This window comes from Sciurus vulgaris (assembly GCF_902686455.1).
Source record: "Sciurus vulgaris genome assembly, chromosome: 18".
NCBI lineage: Eukaryota > Metazoa > Chordata > Mammalia > Rodentia > Sciuridae > Sciurus > Sciurus vulgaris.
In genome coordinates this window covers 17,866,774-17,887,491 of record NC_136479.1, presented here as the reverse complement: position 1 = coordinate 17,887,491, position 20,718 = coordinate 17,866,774, and the positions used below count along the sequence as shown (strand labels likewise).

At 46.7% G+C, this 20,718-nt stretch overlaps 1 protein-coding gene across 3 annotated transcripts in view; it reads right to left on the bottom strand.

The window, feature by feature from the left end:
* The window catches only part of PRKCB (protein kinase C beta), a 306,697-nt gene that overhangs the window by 27,207 nt on the left and 258,772 nt on the right, over positions 1–20,718 (bottom strand). For all 3 annotated transcript variants that reach the window (XM_079121179.1, XM_079121181.1, XM_079121180.1), the window contains 6 exons: positions 17,308–17,399; positions 15,362–15,424; positions 10,145–10,283; positions 6,166–6,246; positions 5,778–5,885; positions 161–301 (listed from right to left, as the gene is read on the bottom strand). In XM_079121179.1, the coding sequence (XP_078977305.1) occupies positions 161–301; positions 5,778–5,885; positions 6,166–6,246; positions 10,145–10,283; positions 15,362–15,424; positions 17,308–17,399 (624 nt within the window). The remainder of the gene's footprint in view (positions 1–160; positions 302–5,777; positions 5,886–6,165; positions 6,247–10,144; positions 10,284–15,361; positions 15,425–17,307; positions 17,400–20,718) is intronic.

Below are 20,718 nucleotides of genomic sequence, written 5' to 3'. Positions count from 1 at the left end.
TCCAGGCGCTGTGAGGCACTGTTCATGTCTGTCCCTAGAGACTTGGTGCGCCAAGTAGACACACTGGCATCCACCCCTCAGCCAGCGTTCAACGCAGGCACAGTGGGCAGGAGAAAGAGCACCCGGAACCCGCCCCGGCCACACAGAGCAGTCTACTTACAGCTTTGGGTTTATAGGGAGGCTGAATCTCCTTGCGTTCAAGTTTCTCCCAATCAATATACCGGAAAAACGCGTGCTCCTTGATGTCACGTTCCCCTTCAGGGCCACAACCCAGACGTTTGCCTGGGTGTTTGGTCATTAGCTTCAAGAGAAAGAAAACATGAAATGAACATCAGAGAAGGAAAGGTGAGATGCTCAGGAATTATTATTCCAGTGACCTGGGAAAGAAAGCACCATGAAGAATCTCGATGGATTTTTATTTATTTTTTAATGTATTTTATTTATTTATTTATGTATTCATTTATTCATTCATTCATTTATTACTTTTCATCCAGCAAGAATTTCCTAGCCAGGTCTTCCTAGGACAGGAGCCCAACACAGCGCCTGATGCTGCTCACCCCACAGCGACACCCCTCGTGGCTAAGCAAACTGAAGTGCAAAGGTGGCCTTGGACTTGAAGTTAGAAATGTCCCGGGATCCACTCTGGTTCAAGAATGAGTTTTGTGCAATCACCGGTGCATCTAATGAGAACGGTTTCAATATCTTCAAGTGCCCTTCCTCCCACCATAAGATCACTGACATTTGACCAAGGAAAAGGACCCATTTGTTCAGAAACTATTTGCATTTCTCAGTAAAGAAATTGTGGAAATGACAAAACAGAAAAAAAAAATATTAGTCCCATGCACCCAAGTTTCAAGTAATTACTTTCAGAAAGCTCATTAAATAGTCAAAACCTAGCCCAGCTCATTTTCCTGGATCACACATTATACTAAAACTCCACTGAGGTTTCTTTGGTGTTCTGTTTAAATTACTTAATTATCAAAACTCTCCATCTTTGGGTCTCTGAGCCAGTGCTAAATAACAAGATGAATAGATGCTCTGAGAGGAAGCCAGACAGGCTTCCTCTTATAAATGAACCCAAAGCGGCATGAAAATATCTCTTGATCTCAAGACTTCAGCAAATGCACAGAGAGGAAAGATGGACAGGTTGGTGATTTAAAAAAGAAAGAAAATCCTGACAAGAGGCACCGAGACAGGAAACCAAAGCAATTGGAACATAGGAGACCAAGAAACTTCCCAGAGTTGAGTTGACCCCAGATATTTTGCCCAGGACTGGCTGATCATTGGAAAGGAATGAACCAGAAACTCACACCTATGCTCCTGAGCCCATGCTACTCACGAGATGCATGTGCATGCATGCACAGGCACACACTTTCCATATCTGCTTTATCTTCCAGGAGGGAAAGTAATCGACATTTTTTGCACAAGCTACTTCTTGCATTGATAGGCGTGACCTTACCTGATTGTCACAATAACACCACGATTTGGGTACACTATTGTCCCATTTGATTGACCAGGCAATTGACATCCAGCTATGAGAATTCACAGAGATTGGATCCCCCCTCTGCCTAGCTCCAAAACTGGGGCCTTAAAGAACAATGGGAGAGCCAGTTGCCATGGTGCACGCCTGTGATCCCAGGGGTTGGGGAGGCTGAGGCGGGAGGATTGTAAGTTCAAGGCCAGCCTCAGCAACTTAGTGAGGTCCTAAGCAACTCAGTGAGACCCTGTTTCAAAATAAAAAATAAATAGGGCTAAGGCTCTGACTCAGCGGTTCAGCACCTGGGGATTCAATCCACAGTACCAAAGGGGGGCGGGGAGTGTGTGCTTTGCATATATTTTCCCCAGGGATACTTGTGGTCTGACTTAGTTAGGAAAGGCTGATGGAGGACAGGCAAAAAATGGAGTGTTGCATAGAATTCAAATGGGAAGAAAGGGTTAGGGGATTTTGGTAGCATGATAATAGCAATAACAGTTTCTGGGTCCTGAGCTCATGGTGTGTCTGAGCTCCAGACTTCCCAGCCATTATTTATTACTCTTTAATCTTTACAATAACACTCTGAGGCTTCAGCAACTATCTCCCCTTTTTCCGATAGAGATAGTGGTTCCAGTGAAGTAAAGTCATTTGCCTCAGGTCACACAGCCAAGGAGCAGGGTCGTCGTGTGACCAGAACTGTCTAGAGTTCCCGCGGCTCTGGGTGCTCAGCCTCTGCTTGTTTCCAGCCTAACACGCAGCCAGCCTGGGCTTCTGTCTGTTTGAAGCTTGTTGGAAGTGGCACGGCCACCTGACCACAGTGCAGCTCATTTTTTTTTTTTTTAATGGTAGAAAGTAGGGCCTGTAATGAGATGGCCCTATAAAGAACACACTTCAACTGGGCAGGCAACTTTCATCAAAGGCCTCGCTCCATTTCTGTATAAGCAGGCAAGGCCAAGTGAAGAGATGCCTTCACAGAAACACCCAGCACTAATGCAGAGTCTGGCCAGTTCACGCATCTGCTCTGAGGTGCCTGAAGCCATGTAGACAGCTGGATTTAGTCACCGTTCCCATCTCTGATCACCTCCCAGATACATCCCCTGGGACCCGCCTTTCAGGAGGAAGCATTGGCTGCTTGCTTGAGCATCACCCCTTTTTCAGAGCATCAATCTTGAAGAAAGAGCTGGCATTGGACTCAGTCCACTTGACTCTGAGAGGTCCCCAAACCAACTGCAAGAAAGTCACCCCAGTTAATCCTGAAGGTTATGGGTCCTGAGTTAATAGAAAACTGTTCTACCAGGGAAAGTGCTAATTGGAGCTGAAGCTGAATGCAGCTGACCTGGAAAATTCTCTCTCCTCCATGACCCACTTAGAACCCCCAGCTGTCCAGAGAGGGCAGGTTTGGGAAGGGGAAGCCCCTGAGCATGCACTGAGCACCTACTCTGTGCCAGTACCATGCAAGGCGCTTCCTGTTATGCAACCGCACTGAACACTCTCCGAAACTCTGTTCAGTGAGTACTTTCATTCCATATTTCATTCTGTTTTTAGAACTAAAGAAACTCAGACCCGGAAATGCAGAAGAATTAGCTGAAGACCATGCACCTGAGTAGTGGGAGTGTAAGGATTTGCCACAAGTCTCTTGATCTCCCAAATCCCCACATTGTGAAATTCTTCTCGCAGGGGAGGCCGACTCAAATGCCAAGTGGCGCCCGCTTGTAACGTGGCGGTGCCAGCATTAGTCATAGTAAGAATGCACCAGAGTGCCAGACTCTCGTCTAGGTGATTTATAGGTATTAACTCATTTGATCATCACGGAACGCTACGTGGAGCGCTGTTACTATCCTCAATCTACAAATCAGGTCAGACAACTTCCCTGCGCTCCTAAGGCTAATAATGCTTGGACCTGGATTGGAACCCGGATGGAACCGGGCCAAAGGGGTTTTCTGCACATTGGAGAGGGCGTGTCCTATTAGAAAGGAAGCAGGGGTACCTGATCCAGCTGACTGATGCTTTGCAGGGACGACGGGCCAATGGGACAAGATCTGATTTTTTAAGAGAAGCTTTAGAAAGCTGGATGTTTATGGGAAATCTCCTTATTTTAAATGCTGGGCATTATTAAACAAACTGAAAGTTCAGTCTATGGCTCTTTTTTTTAACTTCCCCAGTGAAGTCTACAGAGGTCCCACCAGCCTTGAGCCCCGCCCTCGTATGACTATGGGCTTTGCTGAAGTTCTTCACAAACCCACTGTCTCCACTACGTCCCTCATTTCCTGTTCCTGCTTCACACCCTCAAAGAAGATATTTGCAACCAATTCACTTAAAGACTAACTCACACGTGGTTTCCCCGGAACTGTTTGCATCTCAACCTGTGTAGCTGAAACACGAAGCTCCCGAGATTCACCAGAGGGGGAGCTTAGGTGCTGGGCAGGTGCCCTTGAGCTGGGAGGCTGGCCAGCCATTACAGACTGCGCCAAGCCTCAGGCGGATCTGCCCGATTGTTCCAGCTGCCCCTCAGCAGGCCCAGCTCACAGGGCATCTGACTGGGGTCAGGAGGAGCAGGCCTGGACAGGGCATCCCAAAGACCTAGGCGCACAGGCTTGCTTCATTCAGACACACAGGTGGGAGTCTACTGTGAGGCGGGAGAACAACCCCTTTCTTTGGGCAGGGGGCATGGGGCAGTTGAACTCAGGGACACGTGACCACCGAGCCACATCCCCAGCACGATTTCATATTTTATGTAGAGATAAGGTCTCACTGATTTGCTTAGCACCTCGCCGTTGCTGAGGCTGGCCTTCAACTCCCAATCCTCCTGCCTTGGCCTCCCCGGTGGCTGGGATTACAGGCGTGTGACAAACTCCTTATAAAGACACCGTCCTTGGGCCATGTTCTCTGAGGGTCTTACAGCATCGCTTTTGCACTCCCATCAGAGTTGAAAAATTATTTCATTTGGGCATGTTGAAAGGCAGTGGTTTTCGAGCCATATGGGAATTTTGCAAAATACTGTAATACACAGAATTAATCTCCGGGGGAAGCTGAGTCCTTTTGTTCTGAAAAATCACTTCAGGTCGCCAATGGCTGCCGAGGAGAGGCCCACTGATCTTGAGTCTCACACACACCCCCAGGAGCATGTCCATCCTTACCCATGAACCTGCACCGTGCTTTGTCACAGGTGCCATCTGCATAAGCAGCAGGTGTTTAGCTGTGCAAGCTCTTTCGGCTTTGTGTGTGTGTGTGTGTGTGTGTGTGTGTGTGTGTGTGTGTGTGTGTGTGTGTTGGGAGTCAAGGGAGAATGGGGATTTGGGGACGCTGAATTTGGGTCAGCTTATCTACAGAATCCCTTAAATTCAACACTGCTTGATGTCTCCTTGGGATACCCTCTTAAATTAACCAAACACACACGCAGCAGAGCAGGGCAAGGCGCGCCTCCCTGGGCCTCCTCCTGGGTCCCAGCTCTTCATGGTCTCTGTACCTCCCACCTCACTCACTCATTAAGCCTTCCCTGTGCTGGGCTAGGGGCTGAAGGCCAGGCAGCAGCAAGATGCTGTGGTGGGCTCTCCTCTCCAGAGTTTTGTTTTTTGAGAAAAAGGAAACAGAAGGTTTATTGCTTTGCTAGCAAAGGAGAGACACAGGGGACTCCTGTCCCGCAGGCTGTGATTCTGCCCATCAGCAGGAACAGAGGGCTTTTAAAGAGGCCACTCAAAGACTCCATTCCACGTGTTCCCTGTTGGAGTTGTAATTCACTTGTAAATGTGGGAGACAGTCACTTCTGAGATCTTCTGGTGCCATCCCCAAAGTCTGGATTACTTTGTTCCTATGGTGGGTGCACACTCAGGGACAATAACTCTGTCTAGGATGGGGAAGAAAGGTCATCCTGTTTCCCTGAGATTAGGGAGGACCAGGGAGAGAGGAAGAGAGACATGTCTATTTTAAAAATAAGTCACAGTGGCCGAGCAGCCAGGGCTAAAGGGGACACTGTTACATTTCCCCACTGTCGATTTCCACATCTCATGTCTTGGAAAAAGGGGCAGTGACCTCTCCAAGCTGCTTCCTGCTGGAAGAGGGTGAAGCTGGGGGAAGTAACCCAAAGTCCTAGTTCTGTCACGGGGGAGGTGGACAGTTAAGGGCGTTCAGCATCAGAGCTCTGTTCAAACGGGAGAAAAGTTCTTCCTCTGGAGGTAGCAGCTCACCCCTGGGCTCTCTCCCTGGCAAGTGAAGAGAGGGCTAGGTCTCTGGTCCTCTCAAGTAGGGCACATCCTGCATCCTGCTATGTGATGTGCTGGCCACAGGCCTGCAGGGCCTTACTCACCCCTTTGCAGATGGCCACGGCTTCCTTGGACATGGACTTTGGATAGGCCACGTTGTGTTCCATGATGGACTGGAAGAGCTCATCCTCATCCTCCCCTTCGAAGGGTGCCTGAGGGACAAAGGGCCAGGTGGAAAGGGGTCCCTGCCTGCACTCTCCCCCCAGCTTCTCCTAACCAGCAGGTCCCCCTCCCTGGGCCCAGGGGGAGGCCACGCCTGAGGACTTTCAGGAAGATAAGAAGCATCCAACCAAGTTGGATAACCCCAAGACCGGGCAGGCAACAGAGGTTCAGGTTGATGAGCTGTCACCAAGCAGTCACTCTCCTTGAAAGAAGCCGTGTGGCTGGAAGCAGAGGAGACCATCTCTCACAGATCACTTAAAATTCAATTACCTGCCCAGCCAACATCTCATACAGCAGGACGCCGAATGCCCACCAATCCACGGACTTCCCGTAGGGCTGATAAGCAATTATCTGGAAAACAGGAAGCATTCTATCAGGAAGGCTTGTGGTTCACCTGGCTGGAAAGGGAATTCACACTTCCTTCACCCTCAGAGTGGACCTTCACTGGGGTGTGGAGTCAGGGGAAGTTCTTTGGCATGTCACCTGCTTATTGTGAAAGATTAGAGTACCTGTCACAGTCCCAGATGCAAGCCGGGGTCTCAAAGAGCAGAGGGGAAGGCCAGTTCCCACCTGAGCTATCTTCTCACCTGAGCTACCCAGGGAACGACAGACAATGTCTCACAGAGGCACCTGCAAGCGGGTGAACATCTGCACACGTCACGTTGCCTTTTTGAGCACTGAGGATGCTGTTTTTGTTTTTCATTTTTAATTTCAAAGCGGTGTGTATGGCATTTTAAAGAGGAAAGGCTATTTTTATTTCTTACTGTACAAATAAAATCACTTACACAACAATGTGAATACACTTAACACTGCTGAACTCTACCCTCAGATACTGAAGATGGTAAATTTTATGTCGTGTGGTTTTAAAACCACAATTGAAACAAAAAAAAAGTCTTAAAAGTAATAACGTGTTACTATTTATTTAGAATATATAGATAAGCTTAAAGAATAGAATGAAAATCACCCTTCATTCAATGCCAAGAGAAAAAGGATGACTAACGTGGTCCATCTCCTTCCAAATGCGTTGTGTTTTACATAAGCAGAAACACTTCAGTGAGTGGACCTTTAGTAAAGTAAGCTATTCACTTTGCTACTATTTGTACATTAACATAACTGGTTTTTAATCCCTACATAGCATTTAGGTGAACAGATATACCAAAATCTGCCTTATTGATTTCAAATTTTTTAAGTTTCTTCTGATGCTATAGTGGGTATTCTCATAATTAGATATTTGGACATGTCTTCTTTTATTTCCATACAATAATTTCTAGAAGTAGAATGAGTGAACCACATGGCATATGCAGCTGTAAAGGTTTTGAAGGTGAGACCAGAACTGCTTTGTAACTGTTAATCTTTCAGTATGTAAGGGTGGAAAAACAGCTGGGTCAAAGGGGTCAAGAGGTGATAGATCAAAGGTCAAGGGTTGAGCTTGGTGGGTCAGACAGTCTAACTTTGAATCCTGATTGCTGTTTGCCAGATGCAGAACCCTGGCGGAAGTTACTTCTTAAGCCTCAGTTTCCTTGTCTATAATGTGGACTTTTCCATGACCTTTATGCCATGAGCTTTTGTGGGGATGAATAAGCTACCAGGTGCCTCCCACATACGATGCCCTCACAGTATTAGCTTTTACTAGAATGTTCTCTAATCCAGTTATCGCTCATTTTAGTCAGTAAAAGCACCAGAGCAAACTTGACTATAAAGCAAATATCATTCTGCAGCTCCATCTCCCATCTCAGTTTCCACTCCAGAGCCAGAAATGCAGAGATGTCGGTCAACAGACACAAAATTTCAGTTAAAATAAGAGAAATAAGTTCTAGAGATCTCTTGTACCAAGCAGTGACCATAGTTCATAATGATGAATTGTATTCTTGGAATTTCCAAGAAAGTGTCATTTTTAAGTGTTCTTATTACAAAAAAAAAAAAAAGTAAGTGCGTGAGGCCATGCATATGTTAATTTACCCAATTGAGCCCTTCCACAATGTATCCATATTTCAAACCATATGGTAATTTATTTGTCAATTAAAAATAAATAAGTAGGTGCTTGCCTTGCAAGCACAAGGCCCTGGGTTCGATCCCCAGCACCGCAAATAAATAAATAAATAAATAAACAAATAAATAAATAAATAAATAGACAGAGATAAATAAATGAGAGAGGCAGCCTGAGGAGCTGTAAGTGCAGGACACAAAGGCCCAGAGAACATTTCTCATCAAAAGTGTTTTCACACTTTTAAAGTACTTCATGTCTTATTTGATCCTCATGACAACCAACAAGTTAATCCTTTTACAAAGGAAAACAGCCTGGGATGGTGAGAGAAGTGGCCAGAGGTGGTGTAGTTAGTAATAGCAATGCCTGACCTGACAGCTCTGGTCCCCTCTGGGGGTGGAGCAGGCCACTCCAATACCAGTGCTGCTGGGGCTTCTGTGTCCACGGGTCCTGCCCCACCGGGAGCTATTAAAAACCACAGATCCTGCACCCCACCCTGCAGAGGTTCCAATTCAGAGGCTCCAGGGGCGAGACTTGAGCAGCCTACATCTTTAAGTGCGTCCACCCACCCCACTAATATGAAGTGTGGCCGGTGTTGGGTCCCAGAACCCACCAAGCTCATATCCAGGAACTGCGTCCTAGGTTGTGTTGGATATCCTGATTAAGAAGAAAATGTTAATAGATGAAAGGATGCCATGTAGGTATAGCTCTACTAGGCCTTAATAAAGAACTAATTTTTAAAAAGATTATCTTGTTGTTCCTCAAGTAATACATGAATGTAGTTTGCCTTGTGGAAAACGTCAACAGTACAGAGGCGGATCAGAATTTCTCTTTCCCGTTGACTTATTCTCTGAGGTCATGGCTGTTATAAATCCAATCTGTAATCCTCCAGATGCTCTATGCCTTCACCCACATGTCTGTGTTCTCATAGAAAAGATTCAGATGGGCCCTGTGTCTTGCTGTTATTGTCCGTAAATGGCATTGTATTGGATTCATCATTCTCTAGCTCGATTTTTTTAAGAGTCTGTTTTTAAGATATTCCTGTATCTACATATATATCTCACTCTTCTGAATCAATGCCTAGTAGTATTTTATACTATGAATAAATCACCGCGGACTGCCCTTACCCTGTTGAGGGACACTGTTAGCACATGCCGATGTTCTTGGGTATACTCAGGTGTGGTCTGATCTTCCTAGGGCTGTACAGGATTTCCTAACATGAATGGAGTGTAGTTCAGCTTATCATTCCTTTATTAATAGTCATTATCTCCTATGGTTTACTATTAACCACGGGAGGAAGGAAGGACTCCGTCGGAACCCACCTCTATCTCCCGTGGTGTGTGCGTGCATGTGTGTGTGCTGCTGCATGTCCGTGTGCATGTGGGCACGCATGCTGATGCACATGTGTGGTGTTTGCAAATTAGCTTCTTATAAAAGGCACTGCTTTGGCACTGGAGCATGCAGGTTTAAAATTATACGTCGATTTGTTTAATTACATGGAGACGCCTATCACCACCGTTAGATATCAAGTGTCTGGCAGTCAGGAAGAGGGCTTCTACAATGTCTGTTTCTGAGACTGTGCCACGTCCTCACTTCCTTTTCTATAAATAAAAAAAAAAAAATCCTCAACAGATTATAGCATGCCACTTTTCTAAGCATCAATTCAGAGAAAAAGGGAAAGGAACCGCCTGGCACAAATTATTGTGCCTTGTCATGCTGGGAAAATCCATTCACTGACCACTTCCTTTGGGAGGAGAAGGGTAGCATTGCAAATAAATCTTCACCCTTGCGTTTATATCTCTATCAGGGAAAGAAAAACCTGGAGTCTCCCGGGGTTTGTGACAACTGCCGAGCACACAGTACACAGCTCTGTGTCATATGTCAGCCAGGGAATCTGTTCGCTCTGTGTCTCTCGCTGTCTCAACAAACACTTCAATGTCATAATTAGGAGGTATCATATGGCCATGAGCCATAGCAGCTTGACAAAGAAGCCTACTGAAGGGTATTGGATGGTTCTTTTGCGTTTTATTTAAATTTTCTCCTAAACCTTGATGTATTTTGGGCCTGAGCATCGGGACGTGTGCTGAGTTAATTTGCATGTGAGATCTCAGAGGAACGATTTAGAGTCAGGCTAAGGACAAGCCTGGGGTTTACTTGCCAGGTACCACCCTCGACCCTTCCCAGCCCTCACACGGCTATCGAGGGGTCAGCCGGGGGGACATCGTCACCAGCTCTGTGTCCCCGAGGACTCCCGTCAGCGCTCACCTCAGGGGCGATGTAGTCTGGAGTCCCACAGAATGTCTTGGTGGTCACCCCATCCCAGATGTTTTCCTTACACATGCCAAAGTCTGCAATCTTGATGTGCCCCTCGGAATCCAGCATCACATTGTCAAGTTTCAGGTCACTGCAGCAGATGTAAGAAGCGGGGGATTTGGTTAGACGCTGTGTATTGCAAGTCAACCAACAGCCGCTCCATGCAAGGTGTTAGAGGGTACAGAGGCGACGGCAAACCAGCCCTTGCCCTCCGGCGGCTCACAATCTGGTAGAGAGATAAAAAGCGGAGGGCTCACAAACCTCTGTGCTTTTCTTCTCCTACAGAGCCAGCTGTGTCAATAGCCTCAGGAGGACACAATGAGGCAGCAGCTCTAAGAACAGAGATCGGCAGGAAGCTCACCGCAGAGCACGGCACCCCTGAGGCTTCTGTACCCACAGAATTCCAAGAGTGGACCTTTGCCACTTATGGACCCCTTACATTTTATAGGAAGATATCATTTCCATAAAATTGTGATCTTCCAATATCTCTGAAGATCATGGAGGAAAACGACTGATTTGAGAGAAACTTATTTAAACTCCAAATGCTTCAGGATCCCTCAGGCTAATTCCTAGGATGGGACCCAGGAGTTTCCATGGATTCTTTCAATCAAAAAAAAAAAAAAAAAAAAAATTCTACACGCTTGCTACACCACAGGCACTGTTCTTGGAGCTGAGTGTGTAGTGTGGACACAATAAAGAAGTCTTCTCTTATTCTGATTAAATTCTAACATAGGAAAAAAATGTAATGAACAAGTATTCAAATATATCACCATGATTATTATAGATTCTGATGAATGATATGAAGAAAAAGAGGACAAGAGATGGGTAATGGGGGATCGGGGTGTGGCGCGCACACCTGTAATCTCAGCGGGAGGCAGAGGCAGGAGGATGGCGAGTTCAAAGCCAGCCTCAGCAACTTAGTGAGGTCCTGAGCGACTCAGTGAGACCCTGTCTCTAATAAAATATAAAAAAAGGGCTGGGATGTGGCTCAGTGGTTAAGCGTCCCTGGGTTCAATCCTTGGTACGAAAAAAAAGAGAGAGAGAAAGAGAGAGAGAGAGAAAGGGCAATGGGGGTCACTTAAACAGGCTGTCAGGAAGGACCTGTCTTAGGCAGTGACATCTGAGCTTTAATGAAAAGATACGTGCCCACTCTCCTCCTGTCGTGTGCGTCTGTGTTAATGAGGGGAACCTGATATTTGGGGGAACCCCTGCATATCTGTAGCAGATGAGATGGCTCCCGTATCAGCACTCTTTCCCCCTTAGTTCCGACTCTGATGTCAACTAAAGCAGCAGTGAACAGAGATGATCTACGGGTCCGACTGTCCAGGCCTCATAGCGACGGAGAAGTCCAGTTCCCCGGGAGGCAAGAGCCCCGCTCAGATCTCTCCACCAGATCACCTCGGGAGGTCGTGGACGTCTATGGTTCGTGTCTGTTCGAGTCTCTCGTGATGAGACCACCCTCCTCTGAACAACCACTTTTTTCTTGATTCTCAAGCCGAGCCATGTGGGTGGTGCCGACCTCAACTCCTAACCCCAGGAGTGGTCATGCGGGCCTGTCCTGGCCAGTGGAAATATCCCATCCTGCTAGTCACAGTGACTGATTCGGGAATGGGACCCAATCTGGAACCATAAAATCCCTAGCACTTTTGCAGGTCCCGTTAGAGAAGAGAGGAGCTCTTTTTACACTGGATTGCTCAGGGTCTGGAAGGTGGGTCTAGAAGCTGCAGCGTCCACCATATGCAGAGAGCAAAGCTTGTGAAGATAAAGCAGAACTTTAAAGGAAGCTGCATAACTTCCTGCATCCTTCCAGGTCTGTCCCTGGACTTTTCAATGACCCTAGCCAATCAATACCTTTTGTAACTTTAAGTTTGAATTGAGTTGTCATGATCACTTCCAACTACAAGGACGTGTGTTGGCCTTTTCTCTCTGTGTCACTGAGGCCTCTTCATCCAAAGGGGGGTCCACTTCACACAGCGTTCACCCAGAGCAGCATTTCCATTCTGCTAGGCTGGGTGCTGTCCATGGTACCACCCAGGTCCAGGGTGCATGCTTATGTGCAAGCCAAGGTGGTCTCCGGACACCAGGATGGAACTCAGAAATGCTGAACTCGGCAGCAACTTGATTTACCTCAATATACTCACTCCCCATGTGATTTCAGTAATAATCACACATGACCTCCTCTTGATTTGATGACATGCCCAGAAACAAGCAGCTGAGTCCATCAGAGATGTGAGAACATCTTCATTTAATAGAGCAAAGGAGTTTCAGGTGCCAAAAGCCACAGGTCTCGGGGCTGGAGGACACCCAGTTCAGACACCTTTGATATTATACTGTATTCTTTGGTTCTACGTACTAAATCCCCATTTCGAAAGGTGACTGGGGCAATTTTTTTCATTTTCAGAAATCCATAAAGGGCAGAATCAACACGTATTTCCAGAAAAAGTGGTCGATAAATCAGACACTCAATTTGACAGGCAGAATCTTTGGTGGACACCCCACACACCCCAACATATCCAGCCACTATCCTCAGAGAGGGGAAGGATAGTTCTTAAGAACTATCCAATGAACTCAAGATCTAACGAAGGAGGGAGTGTTTCGAAACATTTTCAAAAGCTCGACCACCATGAAGGCAATATCTATGAAATTATAAAGCCATACATCTTTGGTCATGTAAATTTTTTTTTTTACAGTTCTCATTTGATTATCAATTTCAAGAACCCTGTCTCCATCAAGTTTCTTGTTGGTGAGCAACAAAACCAATGCTGATGATTTTAACTCATGAAATAAACTATTAAAAGGCTATTGGAGAGCTTGTAAAATCTCTGAGGAGGCTGGAGAACCAGACTGGGAGGCTGCACGGTCGGAGACAACGTCTGATTGTGATGCACAGATGGTCCACTGAGGACCGCTGGACATGACTGAGGCTACTGCCAGACATGAGTGCCACCTCTTGTCCTTGGAAATCCTAACACTGCCAAGAACCACTTCTCCCCTTGGCTCTGGAAACCAGCTCTACCGGATTGCTGCAGCCACTCTCAAGTCCATGACCAAGTTCCTTGGTCACCAGTTTCTGAACCGAGATCTTGGGTGTGACAGATGTCTCAGCCCGTGTCAGGAATATACCCTGGCTGCAGGGAGGTTGTAGCATCTGGCTGTCTCAACCTTTATAGTAGTGAACAGACTCTGTTCTTACAGAGATGTGATTCAGATGCCAGCTGGCTTAAAACATTGATGAATATTCCTTTAAAAACATACTGATAATGGAGGATGAAAGGGGGTTGTATGAACAGGTTGGGAAAAAGGGCTTTGGGGTGGTAGGTGTGTTCTTAGCATCTGAAATGCTCACCTTTGGGTTTTAGGACCTGCATAGCCAGTGACCAGGATCCATGGATCCCAGATCCTAATATGGTTCCCTGCTAGACTGGAAACTAGCCCTAAATCCCAACTCAGTTGACAAGAATTCTTACTTCCTCCCTGGGGCTGAATTTTCTTGGAATACACTTGTAGCTCTGTTCTGGGCTCTTCCTGCCCAGGAGGCAGGACTTAATGTCAGCATATAAAGTGAAAATCACAGAGTGAAAAATGACCTCAAGACCCTGTTTTCTTGGTTAAGCAGGAACGGAAGTCGTCGGCTTGAATGTAGGGGTCACGTCATATGGAAGGTAATGTGTGCCTTTCAAGACCAGAATTACATTCAGTGCAAAATGTTCTCCCTAGGAGAGCTGGAGGATCAGAGGAGTCGGGCGCCTCATCTCGTGCTCACACCGAGATCCACGTGCTTGCCACGGTGCGGAGGGCAAGCGTGGGCAGAGTGACCTTACTACTTAAAAGTTAAATTCTTCTCCTTTCTGGTTCTACACTTTCCCTGGGACCACTCAGGAGCCCAGCTAAACCACTCCTCTGCCTGGTCTTCACCGGGATTGGGGGTTGACTCCGCGTGCTCAGGATAATGTCACTACGCCAGCTTGGATTTCTTGCTGGCACTTTTAGGAGTGAATAAAAACCTCAGGACTCTGTGGGCTTCTGTCAAAGACCCCACCTTCCATCCCTCCATCCCACCAGCACACACGACCTTACCTCCCCCATCAGCCTCGAGACCACCAGGGCCAATGTCTTCGTTCCTTTGGGTCCCATAACCTTCAGTTGTAGCCAGGCGCCCAGGACTCCCAAGACACCTCTAACTCCAGACCCGAACTGCCATGTCCTCTGCAGAATGGAGGGGACCCTCCCCACCCAGCACAAACCACCCCACTTCCCCCTGATTTTTCGCTGGCACATATCACTGTTTGGCAGACTCTGTGGTTATGATACACTGATCTGTCTACCGCCATTAATATACAAGCTCCACCAAGGCAGGAGTTTTGCCCATTTTCTTCCTCTTGGATTCCCTCCACCCTCAGTCGGTAGACTTTGGATCAACATTGGTCAAACAAATGGATAATATGGGCTTTCACGGCTCTTGGTGACCTCTTAAATGGACCCTCACCCATGCCAAGGGCTGTTGGGAAGCCCCCTGTCCCTGCCACCCTCTCTTGCATAAGAAACCATCCCGAGCCCCCATGGTCTCTGTCCTTTGCATCCATGTAGACAAGGAGAGTTGCACACCCTGGAGCTTCTGACAAGCAGGAGCCTCGGGCTCAACAGTCTGCCTTGCATGAAATAAAAACTGGTATGACTCATCCAGCTATGATCATACGCTTGCTCCTCCAAAGACTGGCAAATGCCAAGTTCTGAACTTAATCCTGTCTTTCAGGGCGTGCTACTCAGAGATCTATTTCCAAACTGTAGTTAAATGAGAAAAAAAAATGTTTCATAATAATATGATCCGCCACATTCTGCCAACCAAGCTTCTATCCTGACTCCCCACATGTGGGGCCAGGGGCAAGAGGAAGAAGTAGCAGGGCCCCCTGGACAAGCCTCCGCCTCTCGTGTTTGAGGCCCCAGATCATTGGCGACACAGTCCATCAAGATTTTTCTATCACCACAGAGAGCTGCCCAAACTTTGCCATGGCAGTGGGCGATGCTGCCTGGCAGAACACATGCCCAAGTTAGTCCTGGAGGATTCCTCCCCCACCACAGATTCTAATTTTAAAAGCAGTTGAAGAAAGAGGCAGGGAAGGAGGAGCGGAGGGCGAGGAGGCGCTGGGAAGCTCAGCCGAGTTCGCTTACCGGTAAATGATGCCCTTGCTCTGCAAGAAGAACAGACCGATGGCAATTTCTGCAGCGTAAAATCTGAAATTAAAAAGAGGGGGAAAAATGATGGAGAAATTCAAGGACACCTTATGATGGGAAGTAGGCATAGGGCATGGAAGTCTCACCATGGACGGTCAGCCGCCCAGCTCACCAAATGCTGAGGGTCCAGATGGGTGAATGGGGTGCTCGAGAGAAGCCTTGAGGACAGACTGGGGGTAGGCAAAGGTCTGTCGTGTGTGTAGTGGGAGGGTACCACGGCTAGGATGGACTGGATGGGGAATGGTGATTTCAGACTATGGCCAGTTAAAACATCTTAATACCAACAGCTAACGTCCCTCGGAGGCTTACCATCCACCTAGCATCATTCTAGGTATTCTCTGATTCTAATTATAATCCAATGATATAGGCCCGACTAGTCCCTCCCTGTTCTCCTAACGAGGCAGCTGAGGCTCAGGGAGGTGAACTCTAAAGACAGAGCAAACGAGGCACACAGCCAGGATCGGGAGCAACATCGGTCTGACATATAACTTCTCAGTGAAGGTCCACCCAGAGGAGGGAGGATCTGAGAGAGCCAGAAAGCCCAGTTGTACCCGCAGAGCTGGGCAGGGCTTTGGGGAAGGATGTTAAGCCCTGGGAATGTGTCCTCTGTGTTAATGGAATTAAACCTGTGATCAGTTAGATGTCAGGAAGGAAAGAAGGACCAACTCTACAGTCTCATCAGAATTGTGGCAAGAGAGACAAGTGACTCGACTCACAAGCACAGTGATAATGCAAACCCTCCCAGAACAGGGTGCTCACAACCTCCACAGGTGGAGGGGAGGGTCCAGCAAGTCCCAGGAGTGACAGGGTGGGGCCTAGACATGCCTGGGGGGCTTTCTGGAGGGGCAATAAGAGGCTACCTGATGCTAATTCCTAGGACCTGCCGGGTTCCTGTTCCCCCACAGAGTTCTTTGTAGAAAGTGTCTATTATTGATTATTCAGAGGAATGCGGTTGACCGAGGTCCTGCCACAAACGCAAACTGTGACCTGACCACGTCCATCCACTCCCTCTCCCTCCCGCTTTCCAGTTCCTAGTAATCCTTCTTCTACTTTCAGGTCGACATTTCTATTCATTTATTTTCTTTATTCTCTTTTAGGTCCCACATATGAGAAAACATGCCACACTTCACTTGTTTTTTTCTTTTCTTTCTGGGTCTAGGGTATTTTGCTTAACAAAAGCAGGGACATAGCATGATGACATCTTCGTTCTAAAAAGAATCAATCTGGGCAGGTATGTAGACTGAAGAAGATGAAACAGACTTATCAGGGGAAACACCAAAACCCAGACTCAGTTTCCCCTTCCCAGGACCCATCCTGGTCCTTCATCTCCTTGGAGTGAAGCCTTCTAAGAAGCAGAGCAGAGGAGTAGAGAACATGACGGAAACACGTGGCTTGGACCCCCGGATCATCCTCACGCTAGCTGTGGGACTGCGAATGAATTTCCAAAAGCCTCTCAGCCTCAGTTTCCTGTCTGCAAAGCAGAGAGGATGATACCTCCCAGCCGGGGCTGTTCTCAGGATTAAATGAGAGCATGTTGGTTAAGTGCTGAGGACCTGGCATACAGTAAGCGCTCAATAAATATCAGCAAACTTCCAAACAGAGCCTGCACTGACAGTCCGTAGGGAAGCTACAAGACCTCCCTCAGGAATCAGGGTTGAGAATTAAAGATCAAGAAGTAGCTGTGGGTTTTGGGGCTTCCTATTCTTAGCTGGTGTCAGGGGCGAAAAGCAGCAGCTCACATGGAGGAAAACACCTTCCTCCTGTGGCCAAGTACTTCTCACAAGGAAGGAGCTCCAGCTGTTTAAAAAGCCCTCTTTGGCAGAACCCCAAGGAACTCACAAACCATCCATTATTCCAAGGAAAAAGCACGCGTCTCCCCTTACACAGCATGAGGCTCCTTGAACCGGCCAACTTGTTGAATGTGGTACATGAGGTCACCGCCGTTCACATACTCCATCACGAAGTACAGCCTGTCCTGGGGAGAGAGCAAGGGCAAAGTCAGCAGCGTCCTGCGGCTTCTCGGGTTGCAGAAGGAGAGCAGGGAGGAGCCGGGATTGATGATCAATACCCCCGACCCCAGGACTCTGACACATGCCTGCCTGCCAGGCCCCGTGTCTCCTGGAGTATCAACTCTAGGCTATTGGAGGTATGCAGGGAGGCCAGGTGGAACATAAATCATTTTTAAAATTAATAACTACAAGTTTAAGTTCATTTGTGCTGGAAAATATAATTAGCACACTAATCTTGTGGCTTAATTGATATTACTGTTTAGGATAAGGTTAATTATAACAAACAGTGGAAAATGTGATGGAAATAATATTGTGGCCTTGGAAGCCAGACTCTGTTTCAACTCCCGCTACTCATGTCCTTGTGAAGTAGCTTCCCTCGTTGAGGAGGACTGAACCATGTCACCAGGAGGGAGCACAACTTCTGGGACTAGATCATCGAGCACAGTAGAACTTCCACCTTGTTCTCCCCTCACTCCAGGGAAAGTCAGCCACCCCGTCACAAAAACACCCAAACAGCCCCGGAAAGGAACATGGGGAAAGAGTGGAGGTCTCCTGCCAGCAGCTGGTACCAGCGTTCCCACCATGTGAGTGAATCCCTTGGAAACAGATCCTGCCAGCTCAGTTCAGCTCTCAAGGCCCGGTGGTCCCAGCCCACGATGTGACTGCAGCTGCAACTTCATCTTTGGGGGATAAGTCACCCCCAAACTCCTGACCTGCAGAAACTGTGCGATGATAAATGCCTACTGTTGTCTTCAGCCAATGAGCTCTGAAGTATGCAGAGTAGGCAACAGAGAGTAGCATGCAGTAATAGACAATAGAGAATAGATAGTAGTATGCAGTAATGGAGAACAGATAGTAGTATACAGTAATAGAGAATAGATAGTAGTACACAGTAATAGATAGAGAATAGATAGTAGTATGCAGTAATAGAGAATATAGTAGTATGTAGTAATAGACAATAGAGAATAGATAGTAGTATGCAGTAATAGAGAATAGATAGTAGTATGCAGTAATAGAGAATAGATAGTAATATGCAGTAATACACAATAGAGAATAGATAGTAGTATGCAGTAATAGAGAATATAGTAGTATGTAGTAATAGACAATAGAGAATAGATAGTAGTATGCAGTAATAGAGAATAGATAGTAGTATGCAGTAATAGAGAATAGATAGTAATATGCAGTAATACACAATAGAGAATAGATAGTAGTATGCAGTAATAGAGAATAGATAGCAGTATGCAGTAATAGATAGAGAACAGATAGTAGTATGCAGTAATAGAGAATAGATAGCAGTATGCAGTAATAGATAGAGAATAGATAGTAGTATGCAGTAATAGAGAATAGATAGCAGTATGCAGTAATAGATAGAGAATAGATAGCAGTATGCAGTAATAGAGAATAGATAGTAGTATGCAGTGATACATAATAGTGGCAGTATGCAGTAATACATAACACAGTGGCTACCAAAGCCAAAACAAAACATGAATTTTCAAAGCCTGGAAAACAGTAGCTTAGAAGGACATACCCAGAAGTGAAGGAATTGGGACCAGAAAAAAGCAGTGGGTAGCCTGTTCTGGGAATTTTTCAATGTGTCCTTTGAGGGATAAGGTGAAGTCCTTCAGGGGCTGTGTCCTCCTTGCAGTGTGAGCCTGTTCCTGTTCTCAAGACTAGCACATAGTAGGTGCACAGAGACGGAAAGAGCACAGGTGTCTGTGCCAAAGAGGTTTATTTGGAAACTCAGTTCTGCAACCTGGTGGCTGGGGGCATTGGGTGACAGCGGGGCTTCCTCTCTGGAAAGTGGAGGTCAGAGAACAAGTGTTGCTGAGGTCGAATGAGCTGGGTGTGTCCTGGTCCTCGGTCAGCGACCCCAGTGATGGCCTCCTGTCCTGACACTGGAGGGTGTCTGCTAGGTGAATGAATGACCTCACCTCTTCCCAGAGACTTCCGCTCAGGTTAAACCACCCTCCAAGCCACTTCCGTTCCGTTTGCAATGGCAGGGTCTGCGCCGACTATTTGCAGGGAGCTGAAGTCCCCCTCATGTTCTCAGCCTAAAAAAACCGCTTCCTTAACCCACCCGATCTAAATTAGGTCTGCCTGCTACATTCCTTCTCCAGCCTCTGTGGGTTTTTTCCCTCTCATCCCATCATAATTTATAATTATATATTTAACCGGATGATGGTTCCTCTACTTATTCACTCACTAATTAAATTTAAAACATTTTTAAAGCCCGACCGGCTACCAGGTTATAGGTGCTGGGAACGAGGGAACAAAATCAGCTAAAACTCCCTGTCTTTATCTTTCCTCTAGTAGGGTGACATAGATCAAGAGAATATTAGACCTAATAAGTAAATTACATAGAGTGTTAAGGGGTAATTAAGTACTATGGAAAAAACAAAAGACTGGGAATGGCAGATGGATGAGACAGGAGAAAAGACTTCCAGTTTCCATCAAGTGCTCAGGGTAAAACTTATTGAGAAGATATTTCAGCAAAGATTTGGAAGAAGTGATAGAAACAGTTATGCAAAAATCTACAGCAAGAGACTACCAGGTGGAGGAAACGGCCTGGGCAAAGGCCCTGAGGCTAGCATGCACCTGATGTGCTTTAGGATCCACAAGGAGACCGTGTGATTGGAGAAAGGAAGAGACAGGGTGGGGGAGGAACTCAGAGAGGATACGAGAGACTCCGATCACATAAGACCTCAGGAACTTAATGCAAGATTTTGGTTTTTACTCTGCAAAAATTGTCTCATGTCAGATATAACAGAAAGTTCCATAAAGCCAGGGGCCATGTCAAATTTATTTATCGCTGTGTACCAAGAACCCAGCACCATGCCTGGCCAAAGCAAGCCATCCATGAACATTAACTGTGCAAATGAGCAAAAGTCAGTGGGCCTCCAAAATATCATCACGCAGTCAGAGGGTGGCATGGAATGCCTGGCTCCTCACAAAAACCTTGCAATTTTGCTAGTGGGGTGGGTTTGGGTCCTTATCCCAGAGTGTTGGTATCCTCACTTACAAGATGAGGGTAATCTCAGTACCCATGTCTAACAGAGTCAGTGAGGGGCTCAAATAAAACATGCCCCTTGCTGCAAACTATGAAGGAAACAAAGATTTCTATGTCCTAGATGTCCCAGTTATTAAGCCAGACCAGTGTTGATCAAACGCAAGTTGTTTCCCCTTAAGTGATTATTAAACCAATTTGGTGGGGTCATTGTTAACTTTTTAAAAAGAAAGAATTATCAGTCCTCTGCACCACTAAGTGTTTCTTTTGTGAAAAGAGGG